Source organism: Larimichthys crocea, chromosome XVI (assembly GCF_000972845.2).
Source record: "Larimichthys crocea isolate SSNF chromosome XVI, L_crocea_2.0, whole genome shotgun sequence".
In the NCBI taxonomy this organism is placed as follows: domain Eukaryota; kingdom Metazoa; phylum Chordata; class Actinopteri; family Sciaenidae; genus Larimichthys; species Larimichthys crocea.
The window spans coordinates 16,498,668-16,518,772 of NC_040026.1; the positions used below are offsets into that span (position 1 = coordinate 16,498,668).

The window sequence follows — 20,105 nt, forward strand, 5'->3', positions numbered from 1 at the left end:
GGATGTGAATAATTAACAGCTAGAGAGACTAACACAGAGCATCCGAGGATGACCGCATGACTGCGCATGCGCTGTGCGTCTTTATTCACATAGCCGAAATCCTTTTCCTCGTAAATTTCCCGAAAAAAAAAAAAGAAAGAAAATCAATGGATGCGTGTTTTCCAGCGGTGTGAACAGAAAGCTGCTACATCCTCCACGGCGGACACACCGAGCTCTGTGTGAAAACATGTTTTCTTAACAGACAGACGCTTTTTTTTTTTTTGCTGAAATGGTGAGTAGCTTTAAAGTTTACGGCTGTTGTGTTGCACGAGCCACGGCAGCAGTAAAAAGTGAATGTACGGCTGTTTTCTGATGCCGAAGCTCTGAACTCTTTCTGATTATTGATTTATTAACGATGCATTTTCAATGTTTGCAGACGAGCACTTTGAGCCGTGGAGGAAATGTGTTTGCGTGCTTGTTGGAGCATACATGTGCTTGGCACCCCCCACACTCTCCATGCCTGCACTGCATTGTGTACTCATGTAGCCACTGATTTGACTTATAGGATTATAAAAAAAAAGTTGGGCAAACTATGACCTGCAGTTGATGACACTTAAACATAGACGGATAAATGTCAATTTATGCTTTTATCTCCTTTAAACAACACACACACACACACACACACACCGTTCTTCATTTGCTCAGTGAAGTTGTGCCATAAAGATTTGTGTGTGCATTCAAACAACAAGATGTTTTGACATTCTCAAAGCTTTTCATAACACCCTGCTGGCTTGCAACCATTTCTGCAAGCAATTTACTGGCTGAAATCTTATATTCTGTAAGATCCAGCCACATGTACCAGCTTCTTCGCTGAAGGAAACTGATATAAGTGGCAGAAAGCCATGAAAAGCTTGTATGTAGAACTTAAGCTGCGATACATATTGTTTCCAAAACACCAACATAACCTCTGTGCTCAGATTTCTAGCCAACATATTATATATAGTCATAACATAGTAGGCAAACAAAGTGTCTTTAGTCTGGAATCCTTTTATTGAACACATTTTTATGCGTTTTGAATCATTAAAACACTTCAGGCAATGTTTTCTTTGCCTAAAATGCCCACAGTCATGATCAAAAATCCATGAAATGTCCCAAGACATTTGTAATGTAAAGTATGAAAAGTCTGTAGCGCAGTGAGACAAAGCACACGATGCATGCTTTGATGTATTGCAGTCTATGGGCCTTTGTTTGATTTAGCCCGTGCAAGCTGGGATCAGTCTCCTCATGTTCGTATCACTTTACCTTTTTGCATCTCCTGAGGGGAGACAGAAACCGGCTCTTGACAACCCGAGAGCGCAGATCAAACCGTGAACATCACAATTAATCAAGAATGAGAGCATGAAACTCCTCGATGAATGGACGCCTGGATCATAAATGATTGAGCTATTTATTCTTGGTTTATCTTGATAAAAGGAATAGGACAGAAATGTTAATCCTCCCAGGCCTTAGCTTGAAAAGTTGCAGATTTTTTTGAAATGTTGTCATAGCCGTTGCTTTTTTTAACAGTCTTTTTATGGGTTATAGGGATATTGTTTGGGGTCCTGTTAGGTTTGGGCTTTTCTTTTGGCAAGATTATCCACCTGAAATCAGGATTATTGCAGAAAATCTAAGAAATAGTCTGTATTGATTGATTAAACACTCGTTTGATATAGTATTGCCATAAGACTATGAACATCTGTGTCGCAGTGATGAGAAATCTTGAATGTAATGGATTATTTTTACCACAAGGTGTCATATTTGATCACTGCACTCAAGTATATATACATAATACCCCCCCACACACACAAAAAAAGAAATGCATCCCTTTGGGTCATCTCATTGTCATTTCAACTTCCCAGAAACATTAGTGTTAGTGATAGATTTATAACTTGAACTAGGGGGAAATAAACTCCTCACACTCCTAGGAGCTGAACTTTGGCTCAGGTGAAATATCTTCCTGTACTCTCCTCCTTTCCTGTTGCTGTTATAAAGCTTTTTAGAAAATTAGCTTTTTTTTTTGAGGGGGGGAAGACAGACACCAGACCTAAAGAAGGATTTGGACAAGACAGGTGATGTTACCCGTATGCTCTTTTTTCTTTTCTTTTTTTTCCCATTGTATACGTTTATTAGAGAGGAAGTTTTTCAGAATCTGTCACAGAACATCCTCTTACTCAAAACTCAAAACCGTGCTCTGCTTTATCTATTTAAAAAAAAAAACGGAAATGGAGCTGTCAGAGTAACTAAACGTGTCATTTTGCAACTTCTTTTTGTTTCGCCCCGATTTCTTTGTGAGCTTCTTGTTTCCTGATATTTAGTTTTGATCTCACAAAATCACAACAGTAAAAATCGCTTTCACGGTTGTTCACACTCTAGATTGATTCATTCATGCTCTGATGTTTTTTTGGAGCCATGGGAGTGTTTTGTTTCACATGCATCGTGTTGCAAGAACATCAGAGTCTTGGCTCACGCTGCTGCTGCAGGAAGGAAGGAACAGGTGTGGCAGCAGTTGATTTTACATCCATATCTCAAAACCGCTCACCGCTTTTGCAAATAAGCTTAATTTGGACATTATCTTGTGACAGATTGTTGATTGCCCATACTTTGGTGAGAAGATATTCTCACAGAGCAGCCACCCAAAAGATAACCTTGATGTTGTTGGCTGTTTAGTTGACTTGTTGTCAGGTATGTTGGACACTGTTGGCTTTGTTCTTGCATTACACAGCCCACGGGATGAAATAGGACACTCATGTGCATGATGAGTTGGTCTGACCTCAGGGTTACGACACAAAGTGGCAGAGCACACACAGCCATTTGCAGCTGAATCTCAAGCTTAAATCTAAGTATTTGCCCAGCTGTAAGCCTGTTTGCCTTCAACATGGCATGTGTTAACCGCTAATGAATGGACTAATTAGAACATCGTAGTGAATTAGGCTTACGTGATGTCATCTGTGTGCAGTTGTTAGCAATCATCAGCTCCCCCTGACAGGTCTACATGACGTCATGTTGGAGAGGTTTAACGTCTGCGGCTGATTTAATAAGTCTAATAAGTTAATTTGTGTGTATGAGACAGTTGTTAAAAGGTCTAGCATGTGTGGGAGGCATTGTGCTGCCAGGAGGCTCCGGTAGTGATTGGATAGTGAAGTGAATGATGAGTAAGCCTCTCTGGGTCCGCCTCCACATCCTCTTTACACATCCCCACACACACAAACACACAGTTGCACACACACACACACACACACACACACACATACACACAAATCCCAGCATGCGCGAGCAGCTTTGCACCTCATGCATGGGGGATGCATACCAAGAAGTAACACAAAAACAGCAAAGGAGCATGCTGTCACCCTTCTGAGCTGTGTCCACCACCATCACCACCACCACCACCCCCCTCCTTCACTCCCTTCTGCTGAGTGCCCGTCTGGGATCTCTCCTCACTGAAGGACACGTTCTTTGACTCGCTTTAAGGACGCCTTAATGATGCGAGACCGCCGCCTGCAGTAGTGTGATCAGCGGGCAGAGACAGATTGCCTCAGAGATCAGAGAGAGAGAGAGAGAGAGGGAGATGCCAGCGAGGATGTTTGACTGAGACCGGTGCTGCTGCTGCCTGCTGGAGATCTGTCATTTCGGTTCATTTTTTTAACCCACTGTTTTCTGTTGATTTTTTTTTTTTTTTTTTTTTTTTTTTTTTTTTTTTTTTTTTTTTTTTCACTGTGTTCCTCAGAGACTCGAGCACCTCTCGGATGGTGGACTGGTCAGGTATAGTTGTGGTATTTTCTGTGTTCCAATACTTGTGTCCTGCTGCAGGCTTGTGCTTGATAGACATGTCATCTCCGAACGACCCAAAATGAAACGTATGTCATCTGAATATCACTTCAGACGCCTGTTGTGATTTCTATCTGAGATTTTATACTGAATTTTGCAGCAGAAATTAGAACATACGATACTTTCCCTTCACTCGTTGGTGTAACACTTTTTTTAAAAAAAATTTATATACCAGTCATGTTTGTTATTCACATAGCTACATGGATTACATTCTTCTTGGCATGTGATGCCTAGTCTCTCCTCTGAAGTGTTTATCAGCTCTCATTCCTTTTAACTGAGAAACCAGCGCCTTCCCACGCCGACTTAGAAATCGCAGCTGCTAAGTCAGGATGTGTTTGCACAGCCAAGTTCACCGTTTTCAGTCCGAGTGGCAAGTGAAACGAAACACGCCACCCAAAATTGTGTAAGGCTCCGTCCGTTGGAGAGAGGCTTTCTGAGGCTTTGACACATGAAAATGCTGTCAGTTGGCCTGGTAGTGCTGACAGAATATTGTGGCGAGACGCCGGGGTTTAGAAAAAAACGAAAGCCACATTACTGCAGCCTTGAAATCATAGGGGGATAAAATTGCCATCTTGAGATGAAATAAATTACAGACACGGTTTTAAAAATAGATTTGCACACTCTTTTTTAGCAGCTCAGTGTCAGGCTGTGATGAAAGCAAGAATGTGGAAGGCTAAAGGTTATTCATGTGATTTATATCATATACACTGCAGTGGCATGGTTTGTTTTGTTTCACTCATGCAGTCCCAGTAGATTAGCCGCTTTAACTGGGAAAAAGTGCTTTTCCAGTCAGTTCTGTTTTTCACTCCGTTTGTTTGTGTGTACTCCAGACTATCTGTCTTCTGCTATTTGTGGTAGTTTGATCAGATTTGAAAATTGCATCCTTGAACAATGCGTCGCATGACTTCCTTTTTTTTTTTTTTTTGCCACAGCCTCATTCTGAACAAGCTGTCGGGCGATTTATTTTGCACGAAAACAAACATCAGAGCTGTGAGTTGACACAAACTCACAATGAGCTCTTTGGAAACGGTCGAGGGGAAAACAAAAAAGATTTTTCTGCAGAGGAAGCACTGAGCTCATTTCCGTGCGGCACTGATATTTAGCTCAGGAACTAGCAATGTCCTGTGGAATCACGCCTGCATGTAACCCTTAACCTCATTGGTGAAATATGTGTACAGCTGCAGGGAGGAAGTTTCAGAGAGTACATTACTAAGCATTTCCTGTCAAGGTGTGTGTACACTTCCTCTGGTTGGGGGGTGTGACTCAGTGGTATTGAATGGTTTGGTGGTCTTGTATCCTGTGATGAGTGGGAGACTGTTGAACATTGTGTCATTGTTTTAGGTAGGATGGGAATGGGATTACACCAAACCACATTTGGCATACGTTACATTAGGTTTTTGAGCGACGATGAGCCTGGAGCACATTGATAAATGTGAAAAATTATGCTTTATTCATAGAAATCGTTATGTGATGCCGTGCAGTCAACAGGCTTTCAGACTTAACATTGGCAGACTGAGCGACTGGACTCCTTGGAGACCAGGAATGCCCAGGATCCTCGGATAAGACGAGCAAAGTTGCCAAACAAGCAAGTTTTCATTGACTTTTCTGTGGTTCTCGTTGCCACGCTCGCGGCCCTTTCTTCTTCATCTTGATATGGGAAGTTGTGTTTAAAGATCAAACCCCAAAGTGTTACAATGCGATACCCATCTCTCTTGAACCCCTGCATCTCTTGTGAATGAAGAGTGCTCTGCATCCTTCCTCGGGGCCACCAACAGATGCATCCTGCAGCTGCACGCTCGGTCCTTCCTGTCTGCACTCAGGCCCTTTTTTGTCTGAAGACGTTGCTACAGCAAAGTTGGGACACTGGCTGAATTTAAATGGGGCTGCCCTGAATGGAGCAATGCTGGTAGGCTGGCAGGAGGTTCCAGTTTCCATGGTCTTATTCTTACTGTGCAATCAGTCAGTTTAAATATTAGTGTCTTTGACTTCTTCGCTTCTTTGCTGGCAGTGTCATAGTGAAATGCGCAAAGGTGAAGCCAAGATCATCTTGTGTTTGTTTGGTCATTTGCTTCTTATATTGTTGCTGCCGGAAGAAAATCCAAGCTTGTCTTGTCGTTTCATTGGCCTCACGAGCAGTGCGACACTACTCTGGTTGACATGTGGGATAAACAGTCTCTCTGATGAGTTGCCTTGATTGGATCTCCAGGAGGATGTTTATGACTGAGGGCTATTTCTACTCAGGCCTCCGCCCCAGCTGCCTGCCCGCCCGCCCGCTAGACCAGGCCTGCCTAGGCTGAAATCAGTGTGGCTGACAAGCTGAGCTTGTGTCTAGCAGAAACTTCTCTATCAAAGTGTGTGTGTGTGTGTGTGTGCACCATGGTCTTGCAGCTGAGGTGACAGGCTGTTAAAGGTAAGACAGGGGATGGGGTTTTCTGGTGTTCCTGTTTCAGAGAGCAAGCTACCGTATGTGCTGCAGCATTAGTAACGTCACGAGGTCTGCAAGACTGAAGCTTCTATCAGGAAGTGTTAGTTGGGCTCATTTAGCACTCATACGTTTTCTAAATGACAACATCACATGGCATGAGGTATAGATAGTTCTTGTGCGGATGACGATAATGGGAGAATCTGTTGCCAGAGTGTTTTATAGCCTTCGACTGAGCCACATAGGAACATGCATATTATCATGCATGACTGTGGTGGTGGGTGAAGGAAAACCTACTGATTAAATGTCCTTAAAGTGACAGAGATTGAAAAGGGTTTGCTATGTAAATGTTCTTTACTGTTAGGAATGCACAGACTGTAAGCTCTCTGTTTTCACTCCAAATAGGAAGTCAAGGAAACACAGAGGACTTTTTATTTTTTATTTTTATGTCTATCATGTTTCATACGAAGCATTAACTTTTTAGTTTACTGCAGAAGACTTGACAGAAGTGTTGCAGCTGTTTATTTTTGTTGCTCTAATTTCAAGTCAGGTCGATTTAGTTTGATCAAGATAAAATTTAAAAATCACAAATTTGCCTCAGAGAGCTTTACAATCTGAACTTCATACCAAACCCTCTATCATTAAACACCATTTTATAAAGAAGTGCATTTCGAGAAGAGCAAGAGATGACTGATCCCTCTTCCAGAACAGACTTGCATGCCATATTTGTCCTGTGTAAACAGAAGACAGTTTCCATTCACCTATTTTTATGTCTGAGTGGAAAATTGGGAAATTAGAAAAAGAACTCAAACTATCACAAAAATGTTTTTACGCTTGGCCGAGGTAGAATCAACTTGTCTTCCTACTGACGTTTCAGTGAAGAGAGAGACGCGTGGAGCGAACAACTAAAGAGAGATAAACAACATACCTATATATTTTTTCTCGCGTCACTTTAATCATGGATGTATTATTTATTCATTTGAGGTTTGGTTGGCAGCCTACTGGAGTTTTAGCGCCACCAATCTCTGACTATCTAATATTGACTTATCAGTAGTGAAAGGAAACGTGCAATAATTTGGAATTTCTTTCGAAATTTGTGCTAAATCTGGATGGAACTATCTAACTAATATGGAAATGACAGTACTGAGAGACAGACATTCATCTTTTGTTTAGTCTACTAAGAATAGTAAAGAATGACCAATACAAATTCCCAGAGCTCAAGGTGACGTCTTCAATTTCTTTTTTTTGCCTGACCAAAAGTCAGAAACATTTGAGAATTGAGAAGCCATCATCATCGAGTGTTTGGCATTTTTGCCCGATAAATGACTTGTACACTTTTCGATTAGTTGAGTTATCATTCCAGCGTGTTCCTTTTGTACTGCTCGCTGTACAGTACAAGAGTCAACTTTGTCGTCTTTGTGCGCAGCCTGTCCCTGTGAAAGGGAGCTGAACTTTGGCCATCTGGCTGCCAGATGTACCACAGTTTCCCCCGGTCCCCTCCGTAGAGACTTCAGTCTCTTGCATGAATCCACTCCCCAACATCATATAGGAGACACGGAGACGAGCGCGAGGAGCACTCCTCCAACTCCTGAAGTTTTTGCTCGATGCCAAGCAGCCGGGCACTTTGAGCTCCTACGAAAGGCGTGTTTCCAGGCTGACTGGGGGTGGGCAAGGGCAATCCAAAAGAGGAAGATATTTCTTTTTGAATGTGATGCCAAGTTCTCACACTCCTTTTGGGACCATGGCGGAAAACAAGCAGCAAAGAAAAGGATCCCGAGGTTCAGATCGCTCCTCATCTCACACGTAAGATGTCAGATTTTAGTGGATTCTTGACGTTTTGGAGGTTGTTGTTTTTTTATCTTGTGGTAGTTGAAAAATTACGGCAACAGAGATGTTTTTGGTATGTGGTGAGCACTCAAATAGATTTGGGCAGCTCAGAGCACAGTATTCTTGAAAACTAAGCTTCCTTTTATGGAACTTGGGTAGAGATTCTGCCTCTTTTTCCTCTGCAGTTATTTCAGAGCATATTTCCAGAAATCATACTCTAAATCAAGCTCTAAAAACACATCTTTACAGACTTTGTGTCTGTATTTTGAACCATACCAACAGACAGAGTAATGAAAAAAAAATCAATATGTTGCTGTCATCCCCGTTGCGCTTCTGAGAGAGGAAAAAAAAAACAAGAATCAAAAGGTCTCGGAGTACAAGGTTGACCTGCCCACTCAGCTCCAGACCCAACAAAGAGGAGAGTAGCGGTGAGTCACCGGCACTTCTCCCTCCACAGAGCCTCTTTGCACAATGAGAGTCCACTCAGTTCAGAGCTGGAGATCACACAGAGGTGCTTTTGAGCTCAGGCGACAACAGTCAAACCTGCCATACCCCTCAGAGCTGTGTCACATCAAGTATATTTTGATGTTGGATTGATTCTGTGCTTTTGGTCTACACTTTGTGAGTTTGTGCCGGGTGACATACTGTGCTTTTCTGTGTGTTGTTTACAGTTTTTATGTGGGGAATTTTGTGTATTTCTACGATGATGTAGGTTATTTACCAGCTCCATGTTATAAGTGATGTTGAGGAGCGGTGTTATTTCTGACTTCGAGCTTGTCGGAAGGCTGGTTTGTTTATCTGCAGAGCTCCTTGCGACGCTCACTGTTTATTCAGAGGGGAGGAGGTTTGGTTGAAACCTGTGGCTGGCTCGCGTGGGGGTCTGAGTGCTGCGTATCAAGTTGGATGTATAAATATAAATACTGTCACACTCGAGCGTAATCCCTTGCCAGCATGATTAAATCGTAGAGATGTGAAATTAATGGTGATTGTAGTTGAAGTGCTGATTAAACCAAAAAAGGGGGGATTTTATGAGTCACTGACTAAAACCGGCTATGTTCTGTCTCTCTCAAAAGACTCACAAATCTGCTCCTGTTACTTGAGTAACATAATTTATGACACAATTTATCACACTGGCTCTTACAGTGCAAATGTTCTGTTTTGTTCCTGTTATAAATCATAAATAATAGCCGGAACAGACTGTGCCTCAAGTGTAGAGAATAAAATGTCATATTTACAGTTTTTAGATTCAGCAGCTGGTTAAAATGAATATGTGCATGAATCTGCATCTGAAATCCACATTGAAAATAATCGTATGTTCTTGCCAAGAACTGGATGAGATGATTGATCGCAATGTCATAGGTCTGTGCGCTTACTATGAAGCTAGAGCCAGCAGTCTGACTGGACTGGATCGGCACCGCAGAAGCTCAGTTATTAACGCGTTATATATTTGGCTTGACAAGTGTTTAAAACAAAGTTCTGAGTCTTTATGCTAAGCAAAACTATCTGGCTGCTGGCTGTCGTTGCATATTGAGTGACCAGATGTGAGAGTGGTGTTTATAGTTTCATCTACCTCTTGGCAAAAAAGCAAATAAGCCTATTCTAAAGTTTGTCGACTGCTTTGAAACCCAAACAAGACTAAGAGTCTCTCAAATACAGCTGCGACTGATGAGAATGTCAGTATTTTTTGTGAGTATTTGATCATAAAGCCTCGTGTATCACCATATATGCTGCTTGAAAAGTGTGCTCATGTCTTATTTATGTAACATTAGTACAACTATACAATTTTTTTTCATCCATTGAAGTGTGAGACCACCTCTCACACCTCAGACCTGTCTGGAAGTGTTGTCACTCCCCAAATATATTGTGTGTTGTCACCGTATATGCATGTGTGTTTTGCTTCCTGTGTCTGAGTCCGCTCCGATGTCATTCACAGCTGCTTGTGGAGCATGGGTACAACTGCCAGTGCCGCGCCACAGCCTGTTTCCGTAGCGTCGCCCCTTGAGAGTGTCCATGGCAACGGGATGGCCGACAGCAGGCAGTCTCTTAGCATGAGCCCCTTTCAGACAGTCAACATCCACAACAACAAGGCCAAGTCCATTATCACCAACAAAGTCGCACCTGTCGTCATCACGTAAGTCCCTCCCCGAATCCGCGTTCTCACAATTGGGTGTTAATCCTCTTTGATCACTGTGGTGACATCCCCCGACTACACCCCCCGACCCACCCAGCTGAAGTGTTTGCCCCCGTTATCATCTCATTTGTCAATCCAGGCCCCGGCAAATAGTAGCTGATAATTGAATTGACCTCTTGTTTACCACCCAGACCTGCTGTTGTGTTCTGTTTCACAGGTACAATTGCAGACAGGAATTTCAGATTCACGATGACATCCTCAAGACCAACTACAAAGTCGGGCGGATATCGGACACTATGCCCGAGCACTACCTGGTGCAGGTAATCTCGTAGTTGCAAGAAGGCACCGCGCCGTCGCCGATCATCTCACCTGTCTTTAAGCCTGCTCTTTTTCACATTCACATGTCTAAATTGCGGAGTGACATTGTCATGCGCCGTTTTATGATCTGAGGCAGCCATTGAAACAGGAATGTCGTCACCCCTTTTATCATGGCTTTGATCTGGCTCTGTCACCTCTGCTGTGTCTGTTCAGGCACGCAGTGTTTTCTCAGTGTTAACCTACAGCCTCTGTTTACATGTATAGATAGGTTGGTAGTTTTACCCAGAGTAAGTTCATGAAGGCAGATATAGTTTAAAAACATCCTTTCTGCTCTGTTTTGGCTTGACATCCACACCCAGCGGAACCAGAAACCGTTTTTAAGAAAACACTCTGAAAAGTGCAACCTCATGAATGATGAAATATGTTTGTCAGAAATGTTAACATCACTCAGGGCGTTGTCCATAGAGATTTTACCAAATGGGAATCCAGTTCTGACTTTACTAATCGAGTTTGAACCATTTCAAATCCCCATATCGAGGCTTTTTAGGTACGTGTGCTTGGTGGGAAGGTAAAGACATCTTTGTTTGTGTATAACTGTACTAGTGATCTTCCATAGATTGTACCGTGCTGAAAGGATGTAGGTCTTTCACTACATATTTCATCACTGCCATGTGACGTTCATTAACCCTCCCCGCTCGGGGCCCATGCTTCAGCTGAAAACAATAAAACAACACAGCAGAAATAATATGAATTCCACTTTTTTCTGCATACAAGATGCATTTACTGCCTGAAGGTGAAATCATTGTTGCACTGCTGAGCACCGGCAGAGCGAAAGTCCTCGTCAAGTTATCAAAAAATGACACAAGTTCTTACTTTAACATGAAAGACAGTGGATAAATATTCAAGCAAAGGAAGGAGCTTGTTGTTCCCCCACGTTTGCTCATGGTGGATGAAAGAGAATTTTTGGAACCATTATACAATATTTTACTAACTGGGAACTGGATCCAAAATGGAAGCATCCTATCAGTTTAAAAGGGCTGTATTTTATATGTCTATAATAATAATTTGATATACTCTGCTCTATTGAAACACTAATATAAGTAATCTTGCAAAGATGGAGGCATCAAAGCAGAGATTTAACCTGTTGAGTAACCAGACTGTCAGTTTTGTTATTTGCCAACAGAAGAGGAAGCAGAAGGAAATGATTTAACCGTTTTCTGATTGTTTCTGTGTCACTTCCTACTTTAATTTAAATTTAAGTAGACTGTAAAGAAGATAAATTGAATTTAAAACTTAAAAAAGAACAAAACACTTAACGAAAAGGCTTAAAATGCCAGTGAGGATGCAAGTCGTTTTCACATGTAAACACTATTTTCAGATTTATCCAGCCGCTTTAGTGTTGACATATTTGCTCTGCCGAATTTACAAATGCAAATGCTTTCTCGGGTGGAAGCTGGGGGGAAATGTTGTGTGTTGGGGTGCTCATGCTCTCAGATCCATTCAGTTACATTGCTTTCCAGGGGGAGTACTTCATGGTCCAGGATGTGTACAGCAAGGCAGATGTCCTCAATACCACGGGCAGCTATGGAGCGCCCAACTTCCGCCAAGTCAAGGGGTCCTACCCGCTGTATGGGATGGGCCAACCGAGCCTGAACGGCTTCAAACAGGTTCTCCAGAGGCTTCAGGCGCAAGGACACGAGGTTATTTTCTTTTATATACATTTATACAGGCAGAATTTACACACATGAGCTCACATAAATTGTTCCTATGTTGATTATGTTGACCTGTTTTATGTCCTTAATTCTCCTGTGTTGCTGTCTGTGTGCTGTAGCTCTGCCCGGCCTCTTTCTGGCCGTGTTGTCAGTAAATATTTGAGGAGTCAAGTGCTCAGTGGAGGCTGTGGCTGAATTGTAGAACTGAGCAAACAGAAAGTTGCGGTCGTGTGTACCAGTGGAAAATGAATCTCTCTGCTTACAGCAGCTAGAAACTGTAACCGTAATTGAAATGAAATTGACAAAATTATATGTGGGGCCTCTCTAAAGTCCTTACTCATGTGCTGAATGTAATATGACAACAGATTGTTTCCAGTTGCTCTTGGAAGTGGTGTAATTACGAAAGCTATTATTTGATGCCTATCTTGCAAACAGGAGGTCATATTCTTCTGTGTAAGAGAGGAGCCGGTGGTTTTCCTGCACAAGGGCGTCGACTTTGTGCCATACACCCCGAGGAGGAAGGAAAACCTACACGAGAACCTCCATGGCCTCGAAAAGGAGGAACTGGTGGAGAGCCTGGAGCTAACCATCAGAAAGGAGGTGACACTTACTCAGCACCTGTGACGAAGCAAAGTTATTTTTTTACTGGTGCACCGTATTTCACAGCAGTATTAAAACACGACCTTGCACCTCCCTCCGCAGCTTCACGACTTTGCCAAGCTCAACGAAAACACCTTCTACGTCTACAACGACATAGAGTACTTTAAAGACGAGCCGCAGAAGATCTCCATCACGTGTGAGGAGGACATCCACGTGACCGAAGAAGTCTATAAGAGGCCCGTGTTCACCATGCCGGCCTACAGGTTGTTTACATTGTTCCTTTATTAGCCCTCCACAGCTCACACGTCAGTTTACGTGTGGCTGCCTGCCGTAGAATATGCAGGGCAGGTTATAAAGAGTGACGCTGCTTGTTTATGCAAAGGCTGGTTGCCCCACTTTTTGTTGAAGAAAAAAGGGGGTGGCACAAAACTACAGATTGCTGCAGCATCCTGTTTGCAATCAGATCAGCAGAGTCTAAGTTATTGAGATGTCATGAGCTGCAAGAGAATATGTTATCCCCAGAGGAGAGCGCCGAGGCCTCGTCTCTGATCCCTCGCAAGTTTTATAGTCATCATCCATCCCCTCCTTGTGCCTTGAGACTCGTGAGATTAGTAAACACAAGTCGAGTCTTACCGCAGGTCAGATGTGTATGCGCAGTGTGTTATGGACCTACATAAGTACAATATTGACACAACACAGATTCAGTTCAATTCTCTGTAACAATCTGTTGTGTTGCAGGTACTACAGAGTACCGCTACCGATGGAGGGAGCACCGTTGGAAGAGGACTTTGACGCGTTTGTTAACATACTCAGGGTAAGCGCATGTAAAAATGTCAATCATGGATGGAAACGCTCCACCAATTTAGATAGACCTTTTTTGGTTGTGCTCTCCTCGATGGTCTCTTGTTTTAAGGTGCCATTAAAGTTATTAATGTCTTGGATATTAAGAGAGCATCTGGATTTTCTCACTGAGGTAACGAGAAGGTCATTGTAGCTTTTTTTTTTTTTTTTTCTAATCCACATCCAGCCTGTCCTATCAATCATTAATAAGTGTGATATTTATAAGGAAATGGCAGAAAACCTGCCGTCTGTACTCACTTCATGTCCGCTCTTTGGTCATCCGCTCTGTCTGCTTTCCGTCCTGCCCTTCATTCACACAGGATGTTCTTTTCGTCTTGTTTTGCCCTTTTTTGGACTGACTTGCTGCAGTCGGTCCAGTTCCCTGTGGTTGGAAAGTGGCTCATTTTTTTTTTTTTTTTTTTTTTTTTTTTTTGGAATCGGAGCTGTACTAAATTCAGCTGTACTCTTTTCTCTTTCTCTCTTTCCTTTTGTCACTTAAGGCATTGTCCTCGTAGAGTTGAAAGATTTCAGCCATGGCAGATTTTCCATTGCAATTATAACTTCCAGGAAGTTCCCTCACTTCCCATTTCTGTGCTTTAAACAGACTTCATGGTTTCCTCTTCTCGGCTCAATGTTTCCAAAATGACATTTGGAACCAGTAACTATTTAGCCGGTGATTTGCAGCTGGAAAGATTTTAAGATTTAAATTATGCCAAATGAAACACATGCTGCACAAACATGCTGATTTTTCAGCCAAATTTAGGCCAGTGTAACTTTTTTTTGAACCACAAACCACCAAACCCACACTCACTGGGGAACATTTTACATTTTTAGCACTCCTGTTATGATAACAACATTACCACCCTGGTGATCTAACACCATTCTTCTCTGTTAGGTGTTTTACACTCTGTCTTTGACAGTCTCTCTTGTACATGTGCTCTGTTTTTTTCCAGGAGAGCACCAGCTTGTCTCTGGGCCACGATGAGTCCCGGCGGCTGCCTGCTCTGCTCTTCAGCTGCCAGGTGGGCGTCGGCCGCACCAACCTAGCCATGATCCTGGGCACACTGGTCATGAATCGCCTGAGGGGTGATTCACAACCGCAGCCACAGTAAGAACTCAAATGCATCTGGAAAACAGAGAATGACATGACATAAAACTTCAGTGCCCTTTTTAATAATACAGTCTGATGATGCAGCTTAGAAACTTGAGTTTTGTTCTGATGTTCTAACCTGTCCTGGTTTTGGCTTGTAATGCAGAGTTGAGGAGGCAGCAGCTTCAGAGCCCAAACCACTATTCCAGATCATCCAGTCTCTGATTAACAAGCTGCCTAATGGACAGCAGGTCATGGAAGAGGTAAAGCAGATACCCTACACCATCACAACAGTTTGAGATAAGAAAAAAATGGGAGACCATCTGTAGATAATAAACAACCATTCCAACATAACTCTTACGTAACTCCGATGTTTGACTTTGGCTGAGCAGGATGATGTATGTGCAGAGTTGGACACTAGAAGGCTGCTTTCACAATAAAGTACAGAAGGGAGGAAGTTTCTCTGAGCTAAATCTGAGATATTACCAAAAGCTGAGTATTTTTATGTGTTCAGATATTTATGGAGGGGATCTTTAACTCGTATTACTTAAATCAAGGTCTGAAAAGGTCAAACTGTTTTTATTTTTCATTCCACTGGATAAAAAAAAAAAAAGTAACTTCACTCAAAAATCTTGGAAGTTGATAATATCTTGTTTTGTTTTTTTTCTGACAGGTTGACCAGGCTATCGCACTGTGTTCAGAAATGCACAACATAAAAGAAGCAATATATGAGAACAAGAGTAAGCTGGAAGGAATCGGAGAAGATTATCAAATTCAGGTCAGCGATGATCTTTTCTGTTTTTTTTGTGTGCGTGCCGTAGATGACGCTTGTTTTCTGAGGACTTCTGCTGCAAAACTTCTGTTCAGCTAAATAAGCCAAGAGTTAGACAGAAATCAAAGGAAGATGACAATGATGCATGAAAGGTCCTCATCAGTGTGTCTCCTCAAGCTGATTTAGGACGGAGAATGTTACACGGTTTGCATGATTTTTCTCCCGTCTGTAAGGAAATCAGGCACAAGAACAGATATTGAAGCTTTTGTTTGTTTCTTAGGGAAGCAGTACCAAAGACTACTTTCTCAACAGAACCATGCAGAGCTTGGAGTGCTACTTCTACTTGATTGTATTTAATGCATACCTTCACGAACAGGTACTAAATATAAGTTTAAAAAAAAGAAGCTAACAAGCCATTAAAGTTGAGTTTTAACTATACGTTGCTTTTTTTTTTTTCAGTATCCTCTCGCCTTTGTGTCCAACTTCAGCCAGTGGATGTGCTGCCACACGTGGTTGTACAGGTTACTGGCCTGCATGGACCTATCAGAGCTGTCAGCTCCGGCCGAGCTGGTCACCAGAGGAGCTCGCGTCCTGGTGAGCAAATCAGGCGCACACACACAGAATTATGATCATCTTTCCTGCAGGATATCTCAAATCTCTCATCGTCTGTATCTTCAAATGCACTTTATATTATATGTTATGAGCGATGTGTGACTGATGTGTCTACGCAGGTTGCTGATGAGTGTCTGGCTCCCGACGTGCTCAGCACGATGAAGGAGATGAAGGCGGTCAACTTCAGAAGAGTGCCCAAAATGCCTGTTTATGGAATGGCTCAGCCAACATCAGAGGTGCAGCAGATTCAGAGTCACATAAATCCTGGATTTTATTTTGAAGGGTTGACTAGGGGATCCATCTAGAGAGCATTATCTGTGTTACTTGTGTCCCTAAGTAGTCATACTGTGCACATCCCCATTTTATTCTCACACCATCAATATTCGCCGTCACTGTCATAAATATTCATGAGCGTACAAATGGACTCCGTGGAATGACTCATGATAATCTGATGGAGACTCACGCCCGCCTCAGGATGCTCCACTTCCAGCTCCTTGCCGTCTAATCAAAAACTTGCTGTGTGCAGGCTACCGGAGCAGTCTTGGCCCATCTCACGGATGAGAAGAGGAAACACAGCCATGTGTTGTGGGTCAACTTGCAGGAGGAGCTCGTGTTGGAAGGAAACGGTCAGATTTTTACATTGAGGGAGCCATCGTGCCTGGACCAGCACATTTCTATCCCATCATGTGACCCACAGCTAATAGAGGTAGAGTGAAAATAATGCTTTTCAGTCTGATAAATGATGACTAGTTTGACCACTAGAAGCTTTAAGATTTGGTGCCCTCATGTCTCCTTCCTGGTCTGCAGAAATTGGAGACGTCCCTGAAGGAGGAGATCCTGCGAGCTCAGAAGTGGCTTGAGGTGACACTGGAGCAGGAGAAACAGATGAAGATGTTTAAAAGCTGCCTGACGGTTCAGGAGATCTTCAATCAGCACATAAGCTCCCACCAGGGCCTCGTCTACAAACGCATCCCTCTGCCGGACTGCAGCGCACCCAGGGAGGAGGTAAAGATGAGAATATACTCACAGATATGCAGGTTTATAGTGACAATGAGTAAGACTTGTGCTCCCTCTAGTGGTCAGTGATGTTGCTGTCATTCTGAGCTTAATCCACTCATTGCATTTTATCATTTTATGAATCATATTTTAATTTCTGATGCATATTTTTTTCTAAATGTGAAGCAAAAATGTCGAATTAAAGTTCTAAATCAAGTAAAGACACCTTGTGGTAGAGTTTCAGTCTGTTGTGTTTTTTCTACATGAGCTCTGTGTGCGTCTGCTCTCAGGAGTTTGATAAGCTGCTGGAGGCCATGAAGAGCTGCTTGGCCGAGGACTCTCACTCAGCCTTCGTTTTCAACTGCTCTAACGGAAAAGGCAGGACCACGACGGCCATGGTTGTCGCTGTTCTGACTCTCTGGCACTTTAATGTAAGACTTCATTAGGGCCCGTGGTATTATAGATTCAAAATAATTGACATTTTTACTGCAGATCATCCAAAGTAACGTGAAAACTGGCGTCTTCCAACTGCAGGGTTCTCCAGAGTTCGCAGAGGATGAGATCGTGAGCGTCCCTGACGCCAAGTACACAAAAGGAGAGTTTGAGGTATGAACGCCTTTAAAAAACAGAATCTGTCTCTAGCATGTGAACGCATCATTTCAAATGGAAACAGCGTGACTGATCTTAAATCGGTCTGAACATTTACTGCTTCCTGGATGAAAGTAAACTGAATATCTGTGGGCTCGTGGGAGATTTCACGGGGCATTTTTCACTTTTCTCTGACATTTTATGGACAATGCAATTGAGAGTCATTTGCAATTTAACGGATAATGATTGACACAAGCTCAACAATACAGTGAAATGCGTCGATACGATTTAGTCAGTTGCATCCCTACAAGTTCCCTTTCAGTTCCATCTGTTCGTGTTCAGTTCCCATCACAGCGTTTTTATATTGGTGCTAATACTGAGGCGTGATCTGTGTGATCTGCTCCTCTTCAGTGGATATTTTAGAAAGTAAACCGTGTGGGGGGGGTGATCTTTATTATGTTTTGTTTTCATTTTAATCTGTGAAAAAATGCTGTGAAGTGAACGCTAAAGTGCTGACAATGTGTCGTGATCAGCCTCTGACAGGAAACGGATCATGTCGACACATTTTGCATTGTGTTTGTTCAGCTAAAGTTGTAAGTGCATTGATTAACATTACTCAAACAGCAGCATGTTTTAGTGTGAGTGCAGGGAAATTAAATTTACAATGTTGGAGGGGTGGGTGAAACAAATAAATAAATAAATGTGAGCTACAATAACGTGTCTTGAAACTGTGGAGCTTTGCAGTATAACTTACATTCTCTCCATGCCCGTGGAGTACTTTTTTATTTATTATTTTGGTGACCTCTCTCGCGTTGAGTTATTGTCACTGTTGTGTTGCTGCGTTGCATTCGCCGTACTTGACAATAAAAAGAGCACAGCCGGTAGTTTCTGTAGGCGACACTTTTTTTCTTTGTTCAGCTGTAATGTGTATGCTGCTGCTGTAAACATAAAATACATCGACCCTTAGTCCTTTAGAACTTTCAAAGATTTATTGAGGGCAGTGGAGAGCAGCAAATATTTAAACTGTCATATTCCATGGAGGACGTGTGTTATAACATGTTTGATTGGCAGGTCGGCTATTGTACAGTTCACCTCTTTAATGACTTATATCGACACTTCCTCCAAACAAACAGTGCATGCCATACAAGTGTGTATTAAAGGGGTTCTGTACAGCCCTTTTTAGCTTTCTAAATCTGCACCTGTGATTGAAAACATCAGCCAAACAAAAGCCCAAGCCAGATCTTTTCTCCTCTGGTCTGAATTAGAGCTGCTGTTTTTTTTTCTTGATTCAGAGTTGTGACAATGAATCAGTGGTTGGAACCTGCTGGCCGTGTCCTCTGTCCACTGTAAACACGGACACACAGAAAGAGGCCGCAGGCACACAATACCGTGTGCCAATCACAGCAGCGCGGCCACCGGAGTTTCTGGGATACACAGAGTGGTCGCCACGGAAACCTCACTTGCCTCCAATTTCAGCCTTTTGAAGGATGTGTGAGGTTGCCTTATCGGCCAAAAAAGGTGTTGCTATGGCTGTGAGGTCCAAAGCATTATACACGATGCAGGAACTGGCGTGGTGTTAGAAAGACCTCTCATGGTGTGATGTATTGTTAGATAATCCTCTGATACTCAGTATCCATGCGTGTGAAGCATTTTGAGAAAACACACCTGCTGTAGTAGATCTGTAAGCTGCTCTGTTTTTCTAATTACAGTACCTCAAACAACAACGTGAAAGGTATGTTCAGCACAAAACAGAAGCCAGGCATGGGTAACGACTAGCTGTTGAACATAGTGGAGCATTTATCAGCTTAGAGAGCTTCACTCAGGAGTCTGTAGACACCAAAACAACTAAAAAAGAGTTAATATTAGATTTATATTGACCAGAATAATGTTTAATATACATACATATATATACCATAACTGCTGGATGTGTGTGTATCTTAAAAGCTGAGTCAGTGTTGTGTTTCTACATGTTACAATGTGTTTCTGCTGCCCCCAAGTGGCCAAAAAACTTGAGTGTAACTCATAAATAGTTTGATTTCTTTTTAATCCTTAGACTTTGTTCACCATTGCTGACCAAATCAGCTTAGGCTACACACAAACACATAAGAGTTCGAATTATGGATAGGGAAATTAGCTTTTTGTGACCAATAACATTTCAAAATACAAGCCTCACTATTCAAAATCATTAGTGGTGTAAACAAATCACAGACCGGAAATCACAGATTGACTGTTTCTCCCAATGGCAGTGATCAGGCAGGCTGCATGCTGCTGCTCTGACACAAACGAAACTAGAAATCAGGGTTTTGCCTGCAGGTCTTTTCTGTTCTCTGATCTTTCTCTCTTGTCGTCATGCT

General features: G+C 42.5%; 1 protein-coding gene across 6 annotated transcripts in view; it reads left to right on the forward strand.

Annotated features, from left to right (window-relative positions):
- The first annotated feature begins 81 nt into the window (after positions 1–81).
- pald1a (phosphatase domain containing paladin 1a) overlaps positions 82–20,105 on the forward strand; it is a 51,085-nt gene continuing 31,061 nt past the window's right edge. Inside the window, exons 1-18 of one of the 6 annotated variants that reach the window (XM_027289337.1) lie at positions 3,277–3,679; positions 3,716–3,777; positions 10,026–10,223; positions 10,441–10,543; positions 12,062–12,241; positions 12,689–12,853; positions 12,956–13,116; positions 13,592–13,667; positions 14,647–14,801; positions 14,950–15,046; positions 15,457–15,561; positions 15,836–15,931; positions 16,015–16,149; positions 16,287–16,403; positions 16,694–16,873; positions 16,975–17,172; positions 17,454–17,594; positions 17,698–17,769. In XM_027289337.1, the coding sequence (XP_027145138.1) occupies positions 10,039–10,223; positions 10,441–10,543; positions 12,062–12,241; positions 12,689–12,853; positions 12,956–13,116; positions 13,592–13,667; positions 14,647–14,801; positions 14,950–15,046; positions 15,457–15,561; positions 15,836–15,931; positions 16,015–16,149; positions 16,287–16,403; positions 16,694–16,873; positions 16,975–17,172; positions 17,454–17,594; positions 17,698–17,769 (2,166 nt within the window). In that variant the 5' untranslated portion in view covers positions 3,277–3,679; positions 3,716–3,777; positions 10,026–10,038. Of the gene's footprint in view, positions 272–2,062; positions 2,088–3,276; positions 3,680–3,715; positions 3,778–5,819; positions 5,874–6,228; positions 6,254–7,587; positions 8,069–10,025; positions 10,224–10,440; positions 10,544–12,061; positions 12,242–12,688; positions 12,854–12,955; positions 13,117–13,591; positions 13,668–14,646; positions 14,802–14,949; positions 15,047–15,456; positions 15,562–15,835; positions 15,932–16,014; positions 16,150–16,286; positions 16,404–16,693; positions 16,874–16,974; positions 17,173–17,453; positions 17,595–17,697; positions 17,770–20,105 lie in introns of those variants that run through there. The other 5 variants (XM_019269366.2, XM_010744026.3, XM_019269364.2 and 2 more) reach the window with 5 other exon arrangements.